Source organism: Loxodonta africana, chromosome 7 (genome assembly GCF_030014295.1).
Source record: "Loxodonta africana isolate mLoxAfr1 chromosome 7, mLoxAfr1.hap2, whole genome shotgun sequence".
In the NCBI taxonomy this organism is placed as follows: Eukaryota; Metazoa; Chordata; class Mammalia; order Proboscidea; family Elephantidae; genus Loxodonta; species Loxodonta africana.
Window position 1 is genome coordinate 74346211 of NC_087348.1, and position 25542 is coordinate 74371752.

General features: G+C 40.6%; 1 protein-coding gene across 1 annotated transcript; it reads left to right on the plus strand.

The window, feature by feature from the left end:
• The first annotated feature begins 982 nt into the window (after window positions 1-982).
• On the plus strand, window positions 983-24412 carry TMEM9B (TMEM9 domain family member B). Its single transcript, XM_003412013.4, has 5 exons — window positions 983-1190; window positions 4486-4577; window positions 17550-17658; window positions 19528-19662; window positions 24080-24412. Exons 1-5 carry the CDS (start codon window positions 1086-1088, stop codon window positions 24233-24235), a joined length of 597 nt encoding a protein of 198 aa, XP_003412061.1. The 5' UTR covers window positions 983-1085; the 3' UTR covers window positions 24236-24412.
• Window positions 24413-25542: the final 1130 nt, after the last annotated feature.

Here is a 25542-nt window from a genome sequence, read left to right on the forward strand (position 1 = left end):
TATTCCATGGGAGCAGAATTTCAAACCCACAGATGGCGTTTAATCCCCTCACATTACAAACAAGCGAGGGGAAGTTATTTGCCCAAGGTCATTCAGCAAATCGGTGTTGGCTGATGAGCCCTGCATCTTTCCACTACTTCCACTAACCGAAAAATACTTCAGTGGGAGACACTGCCATCTGCAGAGTACTCCGTACCCGCCCCGGGAAGATCGGTCAGCGTCCCCCCAGCTTCGATGTAGGAGCCAGCCGCCCCGAATAGGCACTGCCTCGCCGGGGCGTAGCGCCACGATTCCCCACCTCCTGGAGTCCTTGGCGAAGAAGGCTGCTAGGGCGGTTCTTTCGCCAACTCCACACCTTCCGGAGCCCGGCCTGGCCCAGCCCCGCCGCTGTGGCCCAGTTCCTGCAGCAGCTCCCATCAGGAGGCGGCCCGGGAGCCTCAAGCCGAGATCAAACTCGCTACGGCATCTCTCAGAGACGCGGAAGGCCGGCAGGAGCCGTGTCGGGGAGGCGCCCAGCTGCGGGCTCGTACCCAAGGCCCGGGAGACGACCCCCGACCCCCGACTGGGGGCGAGCTTCGCCGAGGGGATGCCTCGGCCAGTCCCGGGCCCGTCCCCACTCCTAGCTCGCGCCCTGCCTGCGCCGGCTGGGATGGGCGGCGCTCCTGGCAAATCCTGGGACGCGAACTCACCCGGGTCTCCGGAGGCTGGCAACAGCCCCGGCTCCGCATGGATTGCTGGAGAGCGGTACAGCACACTGGCGGCTCCACTAGCTCCTGTCGCTGCTGCGCCCGGGAAAGATATCCAAGCGCCTCAAAACCCCGCCGGGCCGAGGCTGCCACCCCGAAGAGGCCTCTTTCCGTTCTGGGGCCCGAGCGTTGGCCGGCCCAGGCGCCCGGACCGCGCAGCCTCCGGTCCCTTAGCACCGGGAACCGTTTCCGGGGCGGATGCTTTTTGCGGCTGACCCGGCGCGGCCCGTGACGAGGTGGCCTAGACGGAAGTGCGGGCGGAGGTGCCGGAGATCCCCAGCCTGAGCCGGGAGCAGGTCTCGGGGCTCCAGGCTGTGGGGACAGCTCGGCCTGTCCGCGATGGCGGCCCTGTGGGGAGGCCTCTTTCGCCTTGGCTCCATGCTCAGCCTGTCGTGCCTGGCGCTCTCGGTTCTGCTCCTCGTGCAGCTGTCAGACGCCGCCAAGGTGAGTCCCGCCCAGCCTTTGCTCCTGACAGCAGCTCCTCCCCTGCCTTCGGCCTTGCCTTGCGAAAACAGAGCCTGTCAGCCTGCTCCCAACCTCCTACCTCCCCCAGCACTGACAGCCCGACCCGTAGCTTCATAGCCTCGGCAAACCCCCACCCGTAAGCCTGGTAGCACCACTCTTGCCCTCCAGCCTTGACGGTCTGACTGTCACTACCCCCGCCCCAGCCCAGACAATACTCCCCTCTCTGCAGCCCTGATAGTCTACCCCTCCTCTCTACCCAGCCGTGACGGTGCCTCACAGCCCGAGCAGCAACTCCCCCACCCCACTGACATTTCCCATCCCAGCCCTGACAGCACCCACCTCAAACTTTACAACCTTTCCATCTGTAAGAGCAACCCTACATTCCACCCTTAAGCACTGAGAGACTACCCACCCTTCTCCAGATTCACGGGTCTCCAAACCCCCAAGCCAAAATGACAGGCAGCCCCCATCTCACAGAAGTCTGCTCTCTTACCGACTGACTTTCATCTCAACTCATCCCTGAACAGATTCCCTTTCCATTGTAGAAACTTGCACCTACTGGCAGCTTTCCCTCCCAAAAGGACCTACCGAGTATCTCTCTCCGGCTTAATATCCTCACCACACTCCTTTCAGGACTTCCTGGGCCCTTTCTTGTCTTCCCTCTTCCTCGTAATTTATTGGGCAAAGGAGGAACCAAACTACAGAGGTGCTATTATGGCCCTTCCCTGTTCTGTGTCTTGTACCTTCTAGTCCCCTCATGCTGCTAGCTGGTTCCCATGGTGCCCCTAACCGCCATATCTGCCCTGGTCCCGTACAAGTTTGTGCTTCCTCTTTGTCATGTAAGGCTTTAATCTTAGAAAGTTAATAGAGAGATACTCAGGTTTGTCACCCATAAACTCATTTAATTTGTTGTAGGGTAGTCATGGCAAGGCACACAAGACCTTACAACATTCATTTAGAACCAGAGAATCAGAATTAACAATTACAATGTTAATTCAAAGGTTAGAGTCCAAATCTTTATGCTTCAGGCTTTTACCTTTAATGAGAGGTCTTGGGAAGAAGGCTTAACCACGGCTTGAACTCAGCGGAGGTCCCTCATAGCTAGGATCTGAGGTTGGTGGTAGCAGGCAGAGTTTCAGTGGGCTCTAGGTGTTTACCTCTGCCTTTTCTCGATGAGTGAGCAGAAATTCAGGGTTTATTTATGAAATTCCACCTTTGCCTCACACAATAAGGGCCAATGTGATGTCAAAGATTAGTGTGTTATGTCATTTCTTCAGGGATAGAGATTAGCCGAATGTCACATTTTTCTTCTAGGTTAGAAATTAGATTGTTTAAGTTCAGAAATTTTCTAAATAACATCTTCTTGGTTTATAGTTAAGGATAGAGAGCCTCACAAAGGTACACATATTTCTATTTCCAAATTCATATTATGAGTGCTTATGCGTATGTATTTTGAAAGCATAATAGTGACTTATACCTTATGAGATTCGAGATCATTATAGAAACAAAAAACATTCCTTGATGAGCTAGCTTGTTATCAGGAAAAACAGGAGAAACCTGCGTAACATGATGGGCAAACAATGCATTTTTTAAAAATAGGAGCTTTAATCAATAACATCTTTGAATATTAAAAAAAAAAAAAAAAAAAAACGCTGCTGTTGAGTCATTCCGACTCATAGCGACCCTGCAGGACAGAGTACAACTGCCCCATAGGGTTTCCAAGGAGGGGCTGGTAGATCTGAACTGCTGGCCTTTTGGTTAGCAGCCGAGTTCTTAACCACTGTGCCACCAGGGCTCCATCTTTGAATACAGGGGTGGGGAAAGACAGGCTATAGGCAGGCAGATATTTTTGATGAAGCATTCTTTCTGAAACCTTTCCTGTCTCCAACCAGACACCAGCAGCAGCAAGTCTCCTGACTTTCAAAACATTGTTGATACCTTCTGCATATCTCCGTTACTTTATGCAGTGAATTGTAATCATGTACTTATCAGTCTGTTTCACTAGGGTGTGTCCTAATTAAGGGCAGGAACCACGTTTTACCCTTATCTGAATCCCCTTTAAGAGCACAAGGTGTGGTACAGAGCAAATGCTCACTAAGTGGTTGCCAAATGAATTGTGAACATCTCTGCCAGACAGACCACTGTATATAGGAGCAGTGTTTTGGGGACTGAAGAGCCACTGCCATCTCAGATAGATTCCTCTTTGCTGAGGAAGCATCTCCCGCACCCTCTACCCAGATATTTAGTCACCTCTTCTTCCACCTCTTGAAACTTGCTTTGTTGGTAGTTGCCCTCCTCCCTGTTTGTTATGGATTCAGCTGTGTCCCCCCAAAATATGTTGTAAATCATAACCCCTATACCTGTGGATATAATCTCATTTGGGAATAAGGTTTTCTTTGTTATGTTAATGAGGCCATATGCATGACGGTATGCCTTAAACCGATCACTTTTGAGATATAAAAGAACAGATTAGACATAGAAGCAAGGAAACACAAATGGGGGAAACATCCTAGGAACAGAAATTGAAAAGAGACAAGGACCTTCCCCCAGAGCTGACAGAGAGAGAAAGCCTTCCCTGAACTGGTGCCCTGAATTCAGACTTTGAGCCTAAACTGTGAGAAAGTAAATTTCTGTTTGTTAAAGCCACCCCCTTGTGGTATTTCTGTTATAGCAGCACTAAGAAGCTAAGACACTGTGTATCAGGAATTAGAAGCAAAGTTTGCTGGAGAGGGTAAACCATACTGACCTCAGCTAGAATCAAGCTACTTCCCTTGTGTAGTTTCTTTCTAGTTATGGCTGGGTGCCTCTAAAACATCATCCATTATAGAACTCTAGCTCAACCGCTTCTGTCCATGTCAGTGCCTTCTGCCAAAGGATGGAAGGATGGTGGTTAGAAGAATTATGCCTTGTGAATTGCGAATAGTTTTTAGTTTGATTCTTTCCCCATCTCTTTGTAATCAGCATCCTTATTTACAGGTATAACTACTATGTGTTTACTGTGTGTTTTTCCACTGGGAGATAGATGGTGATAAAGTTACAAGTCACAGATTGTGTATTAGATATTTTTTATGTAATATATAATGATTCATATTAATATCATCATAAAAGAATTTATAGCTTTTTAAAACTTGTATCTCTCAAAGGTATTTAAAGTTTTAATTGAATGATTTCAGAGTATTTGGCAGGGGATGCTTAGCAAAGCGTATATGGCACAGTTTTTAAAAATATTAATAAACTGTCAAGAAGCTATACTAAGTTTCCGTTTTGGTTACAGAATTTCGAAGATGTCCGGTGTAAATGTATTTGTCCTCCTTATAAAGATAACTCTGGGCATATTTATAATAAGAACATATCCCAGAAAGATTGGTAAGTATTCTAGTTTACTGAATTACTTGTCAAACTTCTTTCCATGGTTGTTACTGCTGACATAGAATTTTCGTCCAATGTATACAGTATTTTTTTTTTTTTTTACCAAAAGTGTCAAATTCTATTTACATTTCAAAAAATGAGAGTAAGGCTCCAATTGCATGGTGTCACCCTAAAGGAATATAGCCAAAACCCTAGGCCCCACGTAGAGAGGATAAACCAGAAAACAAAAACCCATTGCCATCTAGTCGACTCCAATTCATAGCAACCCTATAGGACAGAGTAGAACTGCCCCATAGAGTTGCCAAGGAGCGCCTGCTGGATTCGAACTGCTGACCTTTTGGTCAGCAGCCATAGCACTTAACCACTACGCCACCAGGGTTTCCTCATATGGGGATAGGGCTGAGCTAATGGCACGTAAACTACCAATAGCTACCTTCCTGTGCCTTCCCCTTCTATCCCCCCAATTTTTTTAAGAAGTCTTTCTTGTGCTTGCTTCTCAGTGGAAGGTAAACAAGCCTCATTTGTTGTTGTTGTTAGGTACTGTCGAGTCAGCTCCCACTCATAGAGACCCTGTGTACAACAGAAACAAAACACTGCCTGGTCCTGCACCATCCTCGCAATTGTTATGTTTGAGCCCAATGTTATAGCCACTGTGTCAGTCCATCTCATTGAGGGTCTTACTCTTTTTCACTGACCCTCTACTTTACCAAGCATGATGTCCTTCTCCAGGAACTGGTCCCTCCTGACAACATGTCCAAAGTATGTGAGATGAAGTCTTGCCATCCTCACTTCCAATGAGCATTCTGGCTGTACTTCTAACACAAATTTGTTTGTTCTTCTGGCAGTCCATGGTATATTCAGTATTCTTCACCGACACCATAATTCAAAGGCATCAATTCTTCTTTGGTCTTCCTTATTCTTTGTCCAGCTTTCATGTGCGTATGAGATGATTGAAAACACAATGGCTTGCGTCAGGTGCACCTAGTCCTCAAGGTGACATCTTTGCTTTTTAACGCTTTAAAGAGGTCTTTTGCAACATATTTGCCCAATGCAGTGGTCCTTTGATTTCTTTCTTTCTTTTTTTTTTTACATTGTGCTTTAGGTGAAAGTTTACAGCTCAAGTTAATTTCTCATGCAAAATTTTATACACATATTGTTATGTGACCCTAGTTGCAATCCCTATAATGGGACAGCACACTCCACCCTTCTACTCCGGGTTTCCTGTGTCCATTCAGCCAGCTCCTATCCTTTCTTTCTTCTCATCATGCCTGCAGACAGGAGCTGCCCATTTAGTCCCATGTATCTACTTAAACTAAGCACACTCTTCACAGGTATTATTTTATGTTTTATAGTCCAGTCTAATTTTTGTCTGAAGAGTTGGCTTCGGGAATGGTTTTAGTTCTGTGTTAACAGAGAGTCTGGGAGCCGTATCTTCTGGGGTTCCTCTAGTCTCAGTCAGACCATTAAGTCTAGTCTTTTTACGTGAATTTGAGTTCTGCGCCACGGTTTTCTCCTGCTGTGTCAGGGACTCTCTGTTGTGTTCCCTGTTAGGGCGATCACTGGTGGTAGCTGGGCACAATCTAGTTTTTCTGGTCTCAGGCTGATGGAGTCTCCGGTTTGTGTGGCCCTTTTGTCTCTTGGGCTAGTATTTTCCTTGTGTCTTTGGTGTTCTTCATTCTTCTTTGCTCCAGGTGGGTTGGGACCACTTGATGCATCTTAGATGCTGCTCTCAAGCTTTTAAGACGCCACTCACGAAAGTGGAATGCAGAACGTTTTCTTAATAAACTTTGGCGTGCCAGTTAACCTAGGTATAGATCCCCGCCCCTGCTACTCTATCCCTTGGAGTGTTTGGTTGTGTTCAGGAAACTTCTTAGCTTTTGGTTTAGTCCAGTTGTGCTGACTTCCCCTGTATTGTGTGCTGTCCTTCCCTTCACCTAAGATAATTCTTGTCTACTGTCTAGTTAGTAGGAAACCCTGGTGACGTGGTGGTAAATAGCTACGGCTGCTAACCAAAAGGTCGGCAGTTTGAATACACCAGGCGCTTCTTGGAAATCATATGGGGCGGTTCTACTCTGTCCCATAGGGTTGCTAAAAGTCAGAATTGACTAGATGGCAATGGGTTTTGTTTTTTTTTTTTTTTACATCTAGTGAATTCCCTTCTCCCTCCCTCCCCACCCTCTTAACCATCAAAGAATGTTTTCTTCTGTGTTTAAACCTTTTCTTGAGTTCTTATAATAGTGGTCTTAAACAATATTTGTCCTGTTGTGACTATTTCATTCAGCATAATGCCTTCCAGGCTCATCTATGTTGTGAGATGTTTTGCGGATTCATCATTGTTGTTTATTGTTGCGCAGTATTCCATTGTGTGAATATACCATAATTTGTTTATCCATTTGTCTGTTGATGGACACCTATGTTGTTTCCATCTTTTTGCTGTTGTGAACAATGCTGCAGTGAACATGGGTGTGCATATATCTATTTGTGTTAGGGCTCTTATTTCTCTAGGATCAAGGAGTGGGATTGCTGGATTGTATAGTACTTCTATTTCTAGCTTTTTAAGGAAGTGCCAAATCGATTTCCAAGGTGGTTGTACCATTTTATATTCCCACCAGCAATGTATAAGTGTTCCAGCCTCTCCACAACCTCTTCAACATTTATTATTTTGTGTTTTTTGGATTAATGCTAGCTTTGTTGGAGTGAGATGGTCTCTCATTGTAGTTTTGATTTGGACTTCTTTAATGGCTAATGATCTTGAGCTTTTTCCTCATGTATCTGTTAGCCACTTGAATGTCGTCTTTCGTGAAGTGCCTGTTCATATCCTTTGCCCATTTTTTAATTGGGTTATTTGTCTTTTTGTTGTTGAGGTTTTGCGGTATCTTGTAGATTTTAGAGGTTAGACCCTGATTGGATATGTCATAGCCAAAAATTTTTTCCCAGTCTGTAGGATGTCTTTTTACTCTTTTGGTGAAGTCTTTTGATGAGCACAAGTGTTTGATTTTTAGGAGCTCCAAGTTATCTAGTTTCTCCTCTGACGTTTGTGCATTTTTAGTTATGTTTTGTATTCTGTTTATATCATGTATTATTAGGGCTCCTAGCATTGTCCCTATTTTTTCTTCCATGATCTTTATTGTTTTAGATATTATATTTAGGTCTTTGATCCATTTTGAATTAGTTTTTTACATGGTATGAGGTATGGTTCTTGTTTCATTTTTTTGCAGATGGATATCCAGTGATGCCAGCACTGTTTGTTAAAGAAACTGTCTTTTCCCCACTTAATGGACTAGAGCCTTTGTCAAATATCAGCTGCTCATAGGTTGTTGTTGTCATAGGTGGACAAATTTATGTCTGAGTTCTCAATTCTTTTCCACTAGTTCATGTATCCGTCGTTGTACCAGTACCAGGCTGTTTTGACTACCGTGGTGGTATAATAGGTTCTAAAATCAAGTAATGTGAGGCCCACCACTTTGTTCTTTTTTCTTCAGTAATGCTTTACTTATCCAGGCCCTCTTCCTTTTCTGTGTAAGTTGGTGATTTGTTTCTCCATCTCGTTTAAAAATGTCATTGGAATTTGGATTGAGATTGCATTGTATCTGTAGATCAATGGGTAGAATTGACATTTTCACAGGTTGAATCTTCTGATCCATGAGCAAGGTATATTTTTCCACTTGTGTAGGTTTCTTGCAATAGTGTCTTGTAGTTTTCTTTGTATAGGTCTTTTGTGCCTCTGGTAAGATTTATTCCTAAGTATTTTATCTTCTTGGGGGCTATTATAAATGGTATTGATTTGGTGATTTCCTTTTTGATGTTCTCTTTGTTGGTGTGGAGGAACCCAATGGATTTTTGTATGTTTATCTTGTATCCTGATACTCTGCTGAAGTCTTCTATTAGTTCCAGTAGTTTTCTTGTGGATTCTTTGGGGTTTTCTGTGTATAACATCATATCAGCTGCAAATAGAGATACTTTTACTTCTTCCTTCCTAATTTGGATGCTCTGTATTTCTTTATCTAGCCTAATTGCTCTGGCTAGGACCTCCAGCACAATGTTGAATAAGAGGAGTGATAAATGGCATCCTTGTCTGTTTCCCATTCTCAAGGGGAATGCTTTCAGACTCTCTCCATTTAGGATGATGTTGGCTATTGGCTTTGTATAAATGCCCTTTATTACATTGAGAAATTTCCCTTCTATTCCTATTTTGCTGAGACTTTTTATCATGAGTGGGTGTTGGACTTCGTCAAATGCCTTTTCTGCATCAATTGATAAGATTATGTGGTTCTTGTCTTTTGTTTTATTTATACGATGGATGACATTGATTGTTTTTATAATGTTGAACGATCCCTGCATACCTGGTATGAATCCCACTTGGTCATTGTGAATTATTTTTTTTGATATGTTGTTGAATTCTATTGGCTAGAATTTTGTCAAGGATTTTTGTGTCTATCTTCATGAGGGATATTGGTCTGTAATTTTCTTTCTTTCTTTTTTTTTTTTGTGGTGTCTTTACCTGGTTTTGGTATCAGGGTTATGCTGGCTTCATAGAATGAGTTCGGGAGTATTCCATCCTTTTTTATACTCTGAAATACCTTTAGTAGTAGTGGTGTTAACTCTTCTCTTAAAGTTTGGTAGAATTCTCCAGTGAAGCTGTCAGGGCCAGGGGTTTTGTTGTTGTTGTTGGGAGTTTTTTAATTACCTTTTCAATCTCTTCTGTTGTTACAGGTTTATTTAGTTGTTCTACCTCTGTTTGTATTAGTTTAGGTAGGTAGTGTGTTTCTAGAAATTTGTCCATTTCCTCTAGGTTTTCAAATTTGTTAGGGTACAGTTTTTCAGAGTATTCTGTTATGATTCTTTTAATTTCTGTTAGGTCTGTTGTGGTGTCACCCATCTCATTTCTTATTCAGGTTATTTGCTTCCTCTCCTGTTTTTCTTTTGTCAGTTTGGCCAGTGGTTTACTGATTTTGTTGATCTTTTCAAAGAACCAGCTTTTGGTCTTGTTAACGCCTTCAGTTTTTTTTCTATTCTCTATTTCATTTATTTCTGCTCTAATATTTATTATTTCCTTCTTTTTCTGTTGCCTGTGGACTTCTTTGGCTGCCTTCTTTCTATCTGTTCGAGTTGTAGGGTTAATGTTTTGATTTTGGCCACTTCTTCTTTTTGGATTTGTACATTTATTGCAATAAATTGACCTCTGAGCACTGCTTTTGCTGTGTCCCAAAGGTTCTGGTAGGATGTGTTTTCATTCTCATTTGGTTCCATGATTTTCTTTATTAAGTCTTTGATTTCTTCTATAACCAAGTAGTTTTGAGCAAGGTGTTGTTCACTTTCCAAGTTGTTCGATTTTTTTTCCTTGCTTTTCTGTTATTGATTTCTACTTTTATGCCTTTTGGTCAGAAAAGATGCTTTGTAATATTTCGATGTTTTGGATTCTGTTAAGGCTTGCTTTGTGGCCTGATATGTGGTCTATTCTGGAGAATGTTCCATGTGCATTGGAAAAGAAAGTATACTTGGCTGCTGTTGCGTGGAGTGTTCTGTGTATGTCTATGAGATCAAGTTGGTTGATTGTGGCATTTAGGTTTTCCATTCCTTTATTGAGTTTCTTTCTGGATGTTCTGTCCTTCATAGAAAGTTGTGTGTTGAAGTCTGCTACTATTATTGTGGAGCTGTCTATCTCTCTTTTCAGTGCTTTTAGAGCTTGTTTTATGTATTTTGGAGCCCTGTCGTTGGGTGCATAAATATTTATTATGGTTATGTCCTCCTGGTGTATTGATGCTTTAATCATTATACGGTGTCCTTCCCTATCCTTTGTGGTAGATTTTGTTTTAAAGTCTATTTTGTCAGAGATTAATATTGCCACCCTTGTTCTTTTTTGATTACTGTTTATATTTTTATATATTTCTTTCTACCCTTTGAGTTTTAGTTTGTATCTTCGAGTCTGAGATGTGTCTCTTATAGGTGGTATATAGATGAATCTTTTTTTTATCCATTCTGCCACTCTGTCTCTTTATTGATGCGTTTAGTCTATTTATATTCAGTGTAATTATTGATAGGTATGAGTTTAGTGCTGCCATTTTAATGTCTTTTGTGTGTGTGTTGATGATTTCTTTGTTCCGCTTAATTTTCTGTGCTGAGTCATTTTTCTTTTTCATTGCTGTTGATTTTGTATTTGCTGAGTCTTCATGTTTTTCTTCTCTTTTATTTTGATGAGTAGGATTGTTAGTTTTCTCTGTGGTTATCTTAATATTTGCCTCTATTTTTGTAAGTTTAAACCAGTGTTTTATTTCTTGATGTTGCCTTGACTTCCTCTCCATGGAAAAATTCTATGACTACATTACTTAGTCCTTCTTTTTTGTTTTAATGTTGTCATCTTTTACATATTGATGTCTCTATTTTTTACATATTGTTTCCCTATTTTCAGTGTTTTAGCTTGGATTTGTTTTTGTGACTTCTGTATTTGGGTTGATATTTGGTTGTTCTGTCCTGTGTTCTAGTCTTGGGTTTTTATCTGGTGTTACCAATTTTCTAACCAGAGGACTCCCTTTAGTATTTCTTCTAATTTTGGTTTGGTTTTTACAAATTCCCTTAACTTCTATTTATCTGAAAACACCCCATTTTTGCCATCATATTTGAGAGACAGTTTTGATGGATATATAATTCTTGGTTGGCACTTTTTTTCCTTCAAGGCTTTATATGTCATCCCATTGCCTTCTTACCTACATGGTTTCTGCTGAGTAGTCCAAGCTTAGCCTTGTTGACTCTCCTTTGTAGGTGACTTTTTGTTTATCCCCAGCCACTCTTAAAATTCTCTCTTTATCTTTGGTTTTTGCAAGTTTGATTATAATATGTCTTGGTGACTTTCTTTTAGGATCTACCTTGTGTGGGGTTCGATGAGCTTCTTGGGTAGATATCTTCTCATCTTTCACAACATCTGGAAAGTTTGCTGCCAACAAATTTTCAACAATTCTCTCTGTATTTTCTGTTATCCCCGCCCTGTTCTGGTACTCCAGTCACTCATAGGTTATTCCTCTTGATAGTCTCACATAATTCTAGGGGTTTCTTCATTTTTTTAAATTCTTTTATCTGATTTTTCCTCAAATAAATTGGTGTCAAGTGCTTTATCTTCAATCTCACTAATTCTGACTTCCATTGCATCAATTCTGCTCCTATGACTTTCTATTGAGTTGTCCAACTCTGAAATTTTATTGTTAATCTTTTGGATTTCTGATTGCTGTGTCTGTGTGTTCTTGCAGCCTGTTAAAGTTGTCATTATGCTCTTGAATAACCTTCTTAAGTTCCTCTGTTGCTTTGTCTGTGTGTTCCTTGGCTTGGCCTGCCTTTTGCTTGATCTCCTTCCTGATCTCTTGAAGAGCTCTGTATATTAATCTTTTGAATTCTACCCCCAGTAATTCCAAGATCTAATCTTCCTTTAGGAGGTTTCTTGGTTCTTTGTTTTGGTCACTTGATGAAGCCATCGTGGTCTACCTGTTTATGTGATTTGATAATGACTGTTGTCTTTGAGCTATCAGTAAGTTGTTATATTTATTTATTTTATGTTTGCTTACTGTGTCCTAACTTCTTGTTTTGTTTTGATATGCCCAAATAGACTGGTCATGTGAGCTACTTTGATTATTGGCTCTTTGAAGCTATCATGTCACCAAGTGGTTAGAGCTGTTACTAGGTATGTGAGCCCAGGAGTCCATTTACTTTTCTTGTGTGGATTCAGCTTAGGTGTCCAGGTCGTCAGTCCCTGAGTGTGTGGTGCAGGCTCTCACCTACAGTCCTAGACGGGCAGGGCTACATAGGGGTGACTGGAGTAGGCACAGGTATCTGGCTGCATTAGGGAATTATGTGCTGAGCAAGATAGGGGGCTGACGGGTGCCCCGGAGCGCCTGGGTGGAAGGTATATTCCTGTTCCCTAGAGTTCATAGGTGGGTGGGTTTTGCAGCTGGACTTTGGGTACCCAGTGCTGTTGGCTGTAAGGACTGCAGGACACCACTTGTTCTTGGACCCCTGTTGTGGGTGCCTAGGTGGAGTCGGTGGAGCCACCAGTCCTCAGGGTCCTGATGTGGGTGGGTGAGGACCCTGCTTAATGGGCAAGGTGGTATCAAATGTCATGAATCTGCCACTGCTGCTTACCTGTTGCAATTGAAAATAGGCTTCATGTATATACCCTGTTGTATTGTGCTAATGAGGGCCTACCCTGTTGAAATGGGCCCACACAGGTATAGGCAGGGGTAAAAGACATTCACAGTCTGTGAATCCCTTATGCCTGTGCCTAGGCAAAGGGGCTGTGCCTACTCTGAGTTCCTGGCTTAGGGGAGCTGGCAGATTATTTTTTCCTATTTGTTAATTTGTTTCCTCTCCAAAGCTGGGAGAATGGCTAAGGGCTTGTGATGGGTCCCACTTCTGGCCCAGGGGGCCTGGCAATTGCTGACGCATGACTGGGACTGGAGCAGAGTGAGGAAGGGGTGGGTGAATGGGAGAGAGGTACTTCCCAGAGGGGGAAAGGGTTTTTTTTGATCCTGGGCATTAGGTTAGACCCTTGCACTGAACTTTCGCAGAATGAGTGCTGCCTTTTCTTGGTTCCGGAGGCATGAGCAGACTCTCCTCCTCTCAGCCTCTCCTGGTGTGGAAAACATGTCCTGAGTGCCACTGCTTGCCTCAGCCCTTGTGCGCCAAAGGCTTCAGCCTCCAGGGTGCCGGCCAGGTCAGGTCTGGCAAGTCCTTACTGCTTCTGAACTGTCTCTCCCTCCCCCTGCCACTCAGTCTGACTCCTCAACTTTGTCTTTGATGTCCGGGGCTCCTAAACTGTCATATATAATGGATTCACTTTTTCTTTTTTTTCTCTTTGTTTTAAGAGGGACGACAGGAAGCATCTGACTACTCTGCCATTTTGGCCCTGCTTCTTCATTTGATTTCTTGACTGCTGCTTCCCTGGGCGTTGATTGTAGATCCCAGTAAAGACTCATTTATCTGGGTTATATTTTTTACAACTTTGTAGGTTTTAATCATGTATTTCCAATTGTGGGAGGCTATGTTTAAAAGTGGCAGAGGCTTAGGAAGGAATGGAAATGAGCCATGTATATCAGACTTTCCCAATCAATGTGCCATCACGAATAGATTACACACATGCCAGGATATATTGATCCAGCTCTTGGAGTAATCAGGCAGGCCTGTGATGACTGGGATCCTGGCTGGCTAGCTACCAGCAGCCTTCTCTATTCACCACAGTGGGCCTAACAGATGTTAGTTTTTCCTATATGTTCAAGGAAACCATTGGGAAGCAGTTGTTTTAGAGTAGGATGAATGTGCTCTTTCCCATGGAATTGTGATATTTTATGATTTGTAATACAGTGGAAGATTGCCAGGCTAGGCACAGGAGGAAAATAGTTCCAAATACTAGGTACTCTCCCATGTGCTTGATTTCACAGCTGTGAAAACACAGCAAAGAGTTTGAAAGCATGATTGAATTCATTCAGTTAAGATATTCCAATCTGACTTTGAAAAAGAAATGGAAGCCTTGGGGCATATGTAGTTTCTCTGGTGTTCTTCCCATGATACACATTAGGTTCAGTCTAATACTTGTTAAGTGTGTTCTTGAGAGCTTCCTATAAGTTCTTTGTTCCACTTTAACTTATTTACAATCTGTCTATATACTTATAGGTTTTATATCAGTGAGTCACTTTATATGATAGAAGAAAGCTCAAATAAATCTTTAAGTTATTTCTATAATTTTTCAAATATATTGAACATTCACCATCAGCTTATTTTAATATCAGTAATAGAATGTGATGCCTATTCTTTCAAGGCCAAATGAACTCACCATTCAAGTGTTTAGCACTGATCTTTTCACTGACTTTTCGTTATTCACGACTCAAAACCATGTCACTCATCCCTGATTATTGGTCTGTACAAGGGAGCTTTGAAAATAGACAGTTGAAAACAAGGCTTGCTTGGGATTTTTCCACCCTTCCTCACTTCCTTCCTATAGCTCAACCTTTTAATGGGGATAGGTTCCCAATTGGCAGTGAAGGTGTTTAACCGGCTTTAGAAGGGTGGGCAAGTTATGATTAACTAGGATGTTATAGCTTTATGAGGCTTCCAATATCTTGAGGTCCTAGATATATTTTTACCTTCTGTTTCCTAGGCCTCCCATTTTGTCCATTTGCTAACTTTAATTCCTTGTTGGTTTATGCTGCCTGAGTTCTCTGGTTTTGTTTAGGGTGTGGCTGAAAGCTGATAATTTTCTCCTTTTGGCACTAGGGGGAGGTGTTGTCTAGTTCCTAAAGGAATTGAGCTCTGTATCTTTTTTTTTTTTTTTTTTTCTGTTTATAATGACTGGTCAACCAGAACTTATGTACCTTCACAAATTTTGCAAGGCACTCAACACCTCTTTGTTACTTAACTGTATTTGTGTTTCAAAAGAAACACTCAATACTTACTCAGCACTTAGGTTCTGAAGTAATTCTTAGGTATTGTGACTGAAGGAGGCTTCTGAGGCTGAAATAGGAAACTAAATAGAAGATGAACCTCATTTTCCTAAGGTTGAGAGAGATAAGGGGGAGGGTACTGACCAAGGTGACAGGAGCCCTGGATTCTGGTCCTTTTCAGTCACTAATGTTTTCTGTGACCAGTTGCCATCGACTCCAACTCATGGAGACTCCATGTGTGTCAGAGTAGAGCTGTGCCCCATTGGGATTCCAGTGGTTAATTTTTTGGGCTTACGTTGCCAGGCCTTTCGAACCTTTAACCTTTTGGTCAATGGTTGGGTGTGTTAATCGTTTGCACCATCCAGGGACTCTAATTACTAAGTTGTAGGCTTTTAATAGCTGAGGGGAGAAATAATTTTTTTCCTGGATTTTACAGATTTCTAGGAAAACGTATTTTTTTTATATAATTTTTATTGAGCTTTAAGTGAACGTTTACAAATCAAGTCAGTCTGTCACATAAAAGCTTATATACACCTTACTCCATACTCCCACTTACTCTCCCCCTGATGAGTCAGCCCTTCCAATCTCTCCTTTTGTGACAATTTTGCCAGTTTCTAACCCTCTCTACCCTCCTATCTCCCCTCCAGACAGGAGATGCCAACACAGTCTCAAGTGTCCACCTGATACAAGTAGCTCACTCTTCATCATCATCTCTCTCCTACCCATTGTCCAGTCCCTTCCATGTCTGATGAGTTGTCTTCGGGAATGGTTCCTGTCGTGGGCCAACAGAAGGTTTGGGGACCATGACCGCCGGGATTCCTCTAGTCTCAGTCAGACCATTAAGTCTGGTCTTTTTATGAGAATTTGGGGTCTGCCTCCCACTGATCGCCTGCTCCCTCAGGGGTTCTCTGTTGTGCTCCCTGTCAGGGCAGTCATCGGTTGTGGCTGGGCACCCTCTAGTTCTTCTGGTCTCAGGATGATGTAGGTCTCTGGTTCATGTGGCCCTTTCTGTCTCTTGGGCTCATAGTTATCGTGTGACCTTGGTGTTCTTCATTCTCCTTTGATCCAGGTGGGTTGAGACCAATTGATGCATCTCAGAGGGCCACTTGTTAGCATTTAAGACCCCAGACGCCACGTTTCAAAGTGGGATGCAGAATATTTTCATAATAGAATTGTTTTGCCAATTGACTTAGAAGTCCCCTTAAGCCATAGTCCCCAAACCCCCGCCCTTGCTCTGCTGACCTCTGAAGCATTCAGTTTATCCCGGAAACTTCTTTGCTTTTGGTCCAGTCACTTGAGCTGACCTTCCGAGTATTGAGTATGATCCTTTCCTTTACCTAAAGTAGTTCTTATCTACTAACTAATCAGTAAATAACCCTCTCCCACCCTCCCTCCCTCCCCTCCTCGTACCACAAAAGTATGTGTTCTTCTCAGTTGATACTGTTTCTCAAGATCTTATAATAGTGGTCTTATACAATATTTGTCTTTTTGCCTCTGACTAATTTCGCTCAGCATAATGCCTTCCAGGTTCCTCCATGTCATGAAATGTTTCACCGATTCGTCACTGTTCTTTATCGATGCGTAGTATTCCATTGTGTGAATATACCACAATTTATTTACCCATTCACCCGTTGATGGACACCTTGGTTGCTTCCAGCTTTTTGCTATTGTAAACAGAGCTGCAATAAACATGGGTGTGCATATATCTGTTTGTGTGAAGGCTCTTATTTCTGTAGGGTATATTCCGAGGAGTGGGAATTCTGGGTTGTATGGTAGTTCTATTTCTAACTTGGAAAACATATTTTTGATAGCATTGTTTTTTTTTTTTTTTATAAGCCACTAATAAGTAGCCTGGAAAAAGGGGGGACAGAGGAATAAACAAAAAATGTCTAACAACAACAACAAAAGCCTTTTATTACTTTTTATATACTTCTTCGCAGTAATCCTTTTTCATTTTAAAATATTTTTGTTGTCCTAATGCCAGTTCTCCATGCTATTTCACTAGGCTTTTGCTCCTTAAGGAAAACAATTGCTTCTTACTGTGGTTTTGAGAGTTCAGTTTTTAGTTTCAGAATTACCATGCTGTAAATTTGGTAGGCATTCAGAGTGTCGCACTGTGGCAGTTAAGAATGGTGTTAGTTAATGCACAAAAGAGAATAATCTTATGTTTGAGCAGTGCCTCAAGTCACTTTAAAATGTTTAAAGCAGTTTTGCTTGGTAACTGACAAGTCTAAACATGACTTGACTGATCTAAGTAGTTTTTCTCTCCCTTTTGTGATTTTTCAGATGTATTTAACTGTTAACAGTAGCACCTTTGAAAATGAATGACTACTATATATATATCTTTATGGTTCCCTAGACTGTTCAATCTTACCAAATTATTAATATTAGGAGAGGAAATGAGTTTACTTTGCCTTCCTGATTATTTGTTCCTTATATTCTTTCATTGGGTAAGTCTTATGATTATTCTGAATTTCAGGAGTATTTTGATCAATACAAGCAGAAAATCCACCCAGGCGTAAGCAGTATTTTACCTTTGTTATTTCAGTGATTGCCTTCATGTTGTGGACCCCATGCCTGTGCTGGGGCCTGACGTAGAAGCATACTGTCTTCGCTGTGAATGCAAATATGAGGAAAGAAGCTCTGTTACCATCAAGGTAAAAAAGAAAAAAATCCAGCTTTTCTGCTTCTGGAGCAGTTCCTGGTGGTCTCAAAACAAGACAGGAAATCAGGGGCATCTTAATTCCGCTTTAATTACCTAAACTACTGCCCTTCCCTGTTAGACCCTTCCCCTGCTCCAGAAGGGGCAGCAGGCCTGCTCTGTTTGCCTCATTGAGATGCTTTGTGACTTGATTAGGATATATGAGATAGGTATGTGAAATGGCACAGAACGCCCTGTGTGTAATGCCTGTCCCAGAAGAATGTCTTAGCTTCTCTGTGGGCCATGTACGTCAAAGACTAGTGAGAGAGTAGCATGATGAAGCCCTCCTCTCTCTGTCCTCCCAAGCCTTCCAAAAATGTAAATATATAAACATATGTAATATTACAAAATTAGGGACTCTTTAATCATTTTAGAAGCGTCACTTCTGGATTTTAAGATTTTCCTGTAGGAAATGGAATGTGGATAACTCTAATCACCATTTGGGTCTATCATGGCTGATGGTTCTTCTCACAAATTATTCTTATATGTCACTGCCCATTCCTTTCCCAAAAAAAGGCCTCATAGGAAATCGTGGGTGGTCAGTTGTAACAGTCACAAAGATTTCAGTTGTGATTGATCCTGTGGGAGAGCTCCTGGTCCAGCAGGGTGCTACACTGCAGAGAAATCCTCACTGTACTTTTTTCTAAACCTTTTTTTTTCTGTATATAATTTACATGCCCTAAAATTCACTCATCGTAATTACACAATTCTATGAATTATAGTAATTTTATACAGTTATGCAACCATTACCACAATCCCATCTTAGAACAATCCCATCACCTCAAGAAGATCTGTCATGACCCTATACAATTAATCCCCATCCCCGCTCCCAGCCCCAGACAGTCACTATTCTGTTTTCTGTCTCTGCAGATCTGGACATTTCATATAAATGGAATCATACAGTATGTGGTCTTTTGTGATTGACATCTTTCACTTAGCATCGTGTTTTTGTGGTTTATCCATGTTGTGGCATGTATGAGTGCTTCATTCCTTTTTATTGCTGAATACTATTCCATTATATGAATGTACCACATTTTGTTTATTCATTCATCAGCTAATAGATGTTTGGATTATTTCCAGTTTTTTGCTTTATGAATAATGCTGTTATATGTCTTTGTGTGGACATGTTTTCCTTTCTCTTGGATGGTTTTCTTAGAGTGGTAGGTTTATGTTTAACTTTTTAAGAGACTGTCAGGTTGTCCCAAGTGATTGCACTATTTTATATTCTGCTATATTCTACTATATATTGTACTATTTTATATTCTCCCTAGCAATGTATGAGAGTTCCACGCACATCCTCCCAACACTGTCTAAATTACTACAGCCATTTTAGTGGGTGTGTCACGCTATACCTTTTGACAGCACACAAATTAAGATCTCAAGAAAATTGTTACCCTAAAAAGTCATTTGTATATCTAAATTGATCTAAAAGAGTTTTCTGTTGAAATTCACTTGAATTACATTTTCTGTTAGGGTTCCTTTAAATTGTTTTGACAGCAATGCTGCTGAATATAGGACACTATATTCAGCTGAAAAAAGAAAACTGCTGTGCCAGCAGTGGTGACAAGTGATTAGCAGGAGGTGAAGATGGGAGTTTTGAAGACTTGCAAAAAGATCTCAAAGACAAAATGGTTTTGTTCCTCTTATTCCTTAAATAAAACTTTGGTGAATAGTCAAGTTTGTTTCTTGTGTTGGCATCTGGTTTGTGTGGAAATCCTGTAGGCCTAGCAGATAGATCAGTCTTCACTATGGCTTTACTGTTATCGTTCAAAATTCTGATTTCTTAGTTAGAGCAGAGACGTAACTTATTTTCAATTTCCTTCAGGTTACCATTATAATTTATCTCTCCATTTTGGGCCTGCTACTTCTGTACATGGTGTATCTTACTTTGGTTGAGCCCATCCTGAAGAGACGCCTCTTTGGACACTCACAGTTGATACAGAGTGATGACGACGTTGGGGTAAGTTCTCAGCCTGCCGGAGCTGCTCACGGCCAGTCTCTTGTCATTATGTGATGTAAAATGCAAGTGAAAAATAGTCACATGTAGATGTTCACATGGTGGAGCAGATCCTCAACTAGAGCAACTTTTAAAGAGTACTAATTTTAATATATATCCCTTTCTGAGGAGATTCCTCTGTCTCCCAAAACCATAGATGTGATGGTTTAAACTCATGATCCTTGTTGGTACAAGACCTTGCCCTTTAGTACCAAGGGCACATTTGTCATTGCATTTCTCAGTTTACATTGAGGAAAGCATAGGAGACTCTTATTCCCACCACGCCCCCCTCCAACTCCTGACTCAAGCACATTTCCTGTCAGCATCACCAAATATTTTAGAAGGTGAAGAGGCTTTAGGGAACCAAGATGGCCATGACATTTTTTTCTTAATGAAGTACAGCTTAAAAACCTGCTAATGTTCTGTATTTCCTTTTTCCTCCCGCTTGAATACAAACTACGATCTTTAACCCTAGAGAAAAATAAAACCATCACTGCAGATTCTCTTCCTGTCTTTAAAATACATTTATATTTGTACATATCGTTGATATAATCAGTGTATAAATTGTTTCATGGTCTCCTTTTTGCTCTAACATTATTTCATGCAAAAATGACCAGAAATCGACATGGGCCACAAACTTGTTATTCTTTATAGCTTAGAGAATTTTATATATATATGTACATATATATGTGTATCAGTATATGTATTTATCATTCTCCTGTTTGGGCTTGTTCCTAAATTTTCTACGATTTCATTATTATATATGTTATAATTATTCTTTTACAGATTACTTTTTCTCTTGTATTATTTTGTTGAACTATGTTCCTTAAAGTAGATTTAAGGAACTCAGTAGAGTTTCAAGAGTCAGTTTCAAAAGCCAAAGCCAGTGAGCCCTTGCCAACTGTAGTCAAAAGTCCTTTACTCTGGAATGGCTTGTGGACCTGCTGGTAAAAGATGGGAAAGGAAATCCTGACTGGATGGCTTTAGTTGCAACTACAGAGTCTGCTTTTTGATCAACACATTGTTGTCTTGTGAATATCAGTTATGAATATTCAACTTATTTGGACAAGATTTCATGTTGGATTCTTTTTTTTTTTTTTTGCCAAAAACTTTCATAGAAACACCTCTGTTTGCCTCTTTTCCCCTTGCTTCTTTTATTAATTTATTTAGTACATAATAAGGAACTTTTCTGTATCAAGTGAAAACCAGGCATAGTGGGGGACGTGGAGTAAGCGAGCTAGAAGGACAGGAGGTTGCGCACCAGAAGTATTAGAGCATCAGATACTGTTCCCATGTTAATTTCATTCATATGTAACAGGGTTTCTCAATCTCCGCACTATTGACATTCACTGAGAGACAAAATCATCCCCTGCTGAGAACTACTATCATATGAAAATGTGTATCAAAGGCCACATAAATCGTTTTCACTATAGGCACATAGGTAGAAAGTTTTACTTAAAACTGTATCCTTTACAGCATTAAATACCTGGGTCCTGCTTTCAGGAATAACAAAAACAAAGCTAAAACCCACTGCTGTTGAGTCAATTCCAACTCATAGTGATCCTATAGGACTGAGTAGAACTGCCCCATAGGGTTTCCAAGGAGTGCCTGGTAGATTCTAAATGCCAACCTTTTTGGTTAGCAGCCGTAGCTCTTAAGCACTATGCCACCAAAGTTTCTGCTTTCAGGAGTAGACAACGTTAATGTAACACACAGAGAACATACAAGAAATAAATGTACAAATGTGTAGATGAAAATATGTAGGGCAGCATTTGATTGATGGGGCCATGCACTTGGTAAGCATTTTGCTCACAAGTGATTGATTCTGCATGACCAGTTGAGGCTGTTGTCTCTGAGAGGCCTGGCCGACCCTCACATAGCTTTTAAACTGATTCTGGGCAAAGAGAGGTTTTTCTGACCAGATCTGTGAATTTATGGTAACAACTCCGTAACAAAAAGAAGTTAAATTTATATTTCTACAATTGTTACTTATCCAAGATGTGAGTTCTTCACTATTTATGTACTTTTTAAAGTGCTTTTGTTAAGTTCTCAAATTCCAGTTTTCATTTTTGTTCAATATAGAGAATTTTAAACCAAGTGAGAGTACAGATAAACTCACTGCAACTAGTCACAATATTTACCATATCATATATCCGTGACACATCATCGCTGTTACCAAAGCATTGCATTAAAACATGTTTTGTATTCATTGTAATTTTATCAGGTGTAAAAAGAACAAACATATAAAAAGGGGAAATCTCTATTTGCATTCTCTCAGCATCCATGACCATGAACAGCTGGTTCAATCTTGTTCTGATAGGTGGAGAACAGATCAAAAGGATTAACTGGTTTGTTTAGTCCTTTAGATTTGTTCCTTAAGAAGCTTCTTCTCACCCTATGTTGAAGAGTAGATAACAGGACTATGAAACTGAGAAGTGCTTTGCTGATAAAATACATCTTTTTCCCAGTCTTGTTTATGTCAAAACAAACCAGTGATGATAATATTTTATACACAAGTTCACTGAAGCACCGTATTCCCATAGAGTCATTTTAATCTAGCTGAGCAAAATGATGTGACACCAAGTCAAGGTTAGGCAGGCTGAGTCTTAATGTTTGCTCTCATTTGTTAAATGACCTTGGGTCGATTTTATTTCCTAAAATCAAGTAATCCTACAACTTTAGCCTTCCTCTTTTCTTTACCTTCTTTCTTAGATCTTTGAAACATTTTGAACTTATGGAGTTGTTTTTATTATTTTTATATGTAAAATTAAAAATAAAAACTAAATGAAATTTGCATGAGCTGTTCATCTAAATTAAATAAAAGTTCAGAAAATTTTGGCAAAGAAGGCAGGGAAAGATTCTTTTTTTAAAAAAAAACTCTTTGAGGTCTTTGATAAAGTAGACATTGTATAAATGTCTTGATATAAAAACAAGACCAGATGTTATAACCATAGTTATATACATATATACACACACACACACACACACACACACACACACACACACACATATATACCTATACCTATGTATATATAGTTATGGGGTTATATATAGCTTTCCATATACATGCTGACTTCTACCCTGGGTATATAATAGAGCTTTGTCAGACATGTAGAACAAAGCAATGTTGTTTCTCTCCTAGAGGAAAATTTTAGTTTAAGGGGTAGGGTTGTGACTTGGATCTTATGTTGGAACATTTAGAAACCTTGCTAACATGGGGTCTGGGAAAAGAGATCAAGGAAAAAGGCAAACAGAAGCAATAAATTACTATTGAATGCTTTTTGTCATTTAGGCAGCTGTGTTTATATCTCATTCATAGATAGATTAGCACGGTGGTTTCCTGTGTAATGACTACAAACATCCAGTTGTATTGGTTTATTTTGACGAGAACAGGTTGGTTTTCTATTTAGATACCAGGGTAACCCTTGAATAGCATCTTTCCTAAGGTAGCATCTAGCATGGAAGCTGCTGAGTGTTTAGCAATGAAAGATTCAAGTCTGTTGAACAGAGATCCACAAGTAATTATTCCTTACTGTCGTTGATAATAGAGGGTAATTGTAGTACTTGAGCTATTTGTCATTTTATTATAGATTGGGGAATGGGGAGAATGAAAAGGCTTTTGGGCACCAGTCCATTTAGTATAGTATGTTGGGAGTGCAGGGAGAGATTAAAACCAACCAAGATAAGACCCTGTCAACTCATCTTTCAGGGTGGATGTTGCCCCAGCTGGCAGGTAAACAATTCTAATAGGAAATTAAAAGGCAGGTCTTTCCTCTGCTACAGATTAGCTATATACAGTAATACCTGCAAAAGCCAGAATTTGTATAAGGCGAAAACCTGTCAGAGAAGGAAAACACAAATATTATCCACTAAAACAAGTGATAGAAAAGTGGTAAGACTGCACCCAGTCAGAGACAGAGAACTTACCAGAATTGGAAAAACAAGGCAGTCCTGTCAAGTTCCAGCTTCACTATAGTATTGAATAAGCCAAGGAAAAGCCCTACTTTCCATATCTGTAAAATGTAGATGTTAATGTGAAAATAGATTTTCTTTCCCCATCTCATCAGGAAAGGCTTCTCTTTGACATGAATGACCACTTTCTTTATCCTGATCCTTGCTTCTTAAGGGAAGTCTGTTTGGAAATGGTGGTCAATGATAGCATTTCACAAATGCCCCCTCGTCACTTATGCTTCCTGGACTGCCTGTTTCCACAGTTGAGTTCATCCTACTTTAGTTCATCCTACGGGCAGTTAAGTGCCTAGGAGTGCTTGGTCAGTGTTATTTGAAAAGTTCGACTGCTCCTATCTCTGTGGCTGGTTTATGTGTGTGTGTTTTACAATGGTCACGCCATCCCTGATATTCTCCATTCTTGGACTTTCAGGATCACCAGCCTTTTGCAAATGCCCACGATGTGCTAGCCCGCTCCCGCAGTCGGGCCAACGTGCTGAACAAGGTAGAATATGCCCAGCAGCGCTGGAAGCTTCAAGTTCAAGAGCAGCGAAAATCTGTCTTTGACCGCCATGTTGTCCTCAGCTAATTGGAATTCAAATTCAAGGCGATTAGAAAGAAACAAGACAAAGGAAGAATTGGCTGAGTGTTGCTGGGTTTTAACCTCCATGTTGATTTCACCAAACTCTTGCTGGAAGATTCAAAACTGGAAGCAAAAATGTGCTTTTTTTTTTTCTTAATGTATTAATAGAGGCATTTTTGAAAGCACACATCTCAAATGTCAGCCAATAAACTTTTTCCTATTTGTGACTTTTACTAATATAAATAAATCAGCCTTGTAAATTATCTTGAAGTCCTTCACCTGGAACAAGCACTCTCTTTTTCACTATATAGTTTTGACTTGGTTTTCAAGATAATTTTCAGGTTTTGTTGTTTGTTTGTTTTGCAGGGGGTGGGTGGGAGATGCGTGGGAAGTGCTTAATTTTTCTCAAGTCACTTTATTAAATAGAGGTAAATAGACTTTACCTCTTGTTTTCAAATTTCATTTATATTTTGCAGTGTAGCCAGCCTCATCGAAGTTCCAGACTTACCCATTTGAATTTTGCACTGACTATAGTAGCTAAGCAGTTGGTTGGCCTATGGCTGTACTTCCTGGTGAACTGGATCTGAAATGCCTGATGGCTATTCACAAGATGCAGAATCTCTCCATGTACTGTGATGTCTGATGCAATGCATCCAAGAACAAACTGGCCATTTGCTAGTTTACTCTAATGACTAAACATATAGTCCTGGTATGTATGGTCTTTCTCATCTTCTTTTAGTATCTTACAGGACACATCCTAAGGACATGGACACTTGCAATAGAGAAATTTTCTTTTAAACCCAAGCCTCCCTGGATTGATGACATACACATATTTGTCAGCATTTCTGGTCATATGGGGAGGCAGCAGTGTGAGCTCTAGTGTGTGCAGTTTGAACTAGGACTGAGGTTCTAGCTGCCTTCCCTGGAGAGGCATAACAGTTATTGGATAACTGGCTTTTTCTTCCTTTGTTCTCTTTGGAATGTAACAATAAAAATAATTTTTGAAACACCTACCATTTTGTCCATGTCTCCTCGCTTTTTTTCTCCCCCATTTTTGGCTGTATGATGAATTTGAACCTACAATGACATTTTGTACCCCTTTGTGAGACTACTGTTTTATACCATTCTAAACATAAAACATAAAAAATGATCTGTTTGTGTGTGTGGAGAGAGAGACTGAGACTATCTGGATGCTTAGGCGGGGCTCTGAAAAGTATACCAATATCATTTTGATGTATCAATTGGAGAGATTTAAAATGCACAAAGGAGTACTTGTTCTACTAAAATAAATGTTGGTGAAAATTATATTAGAA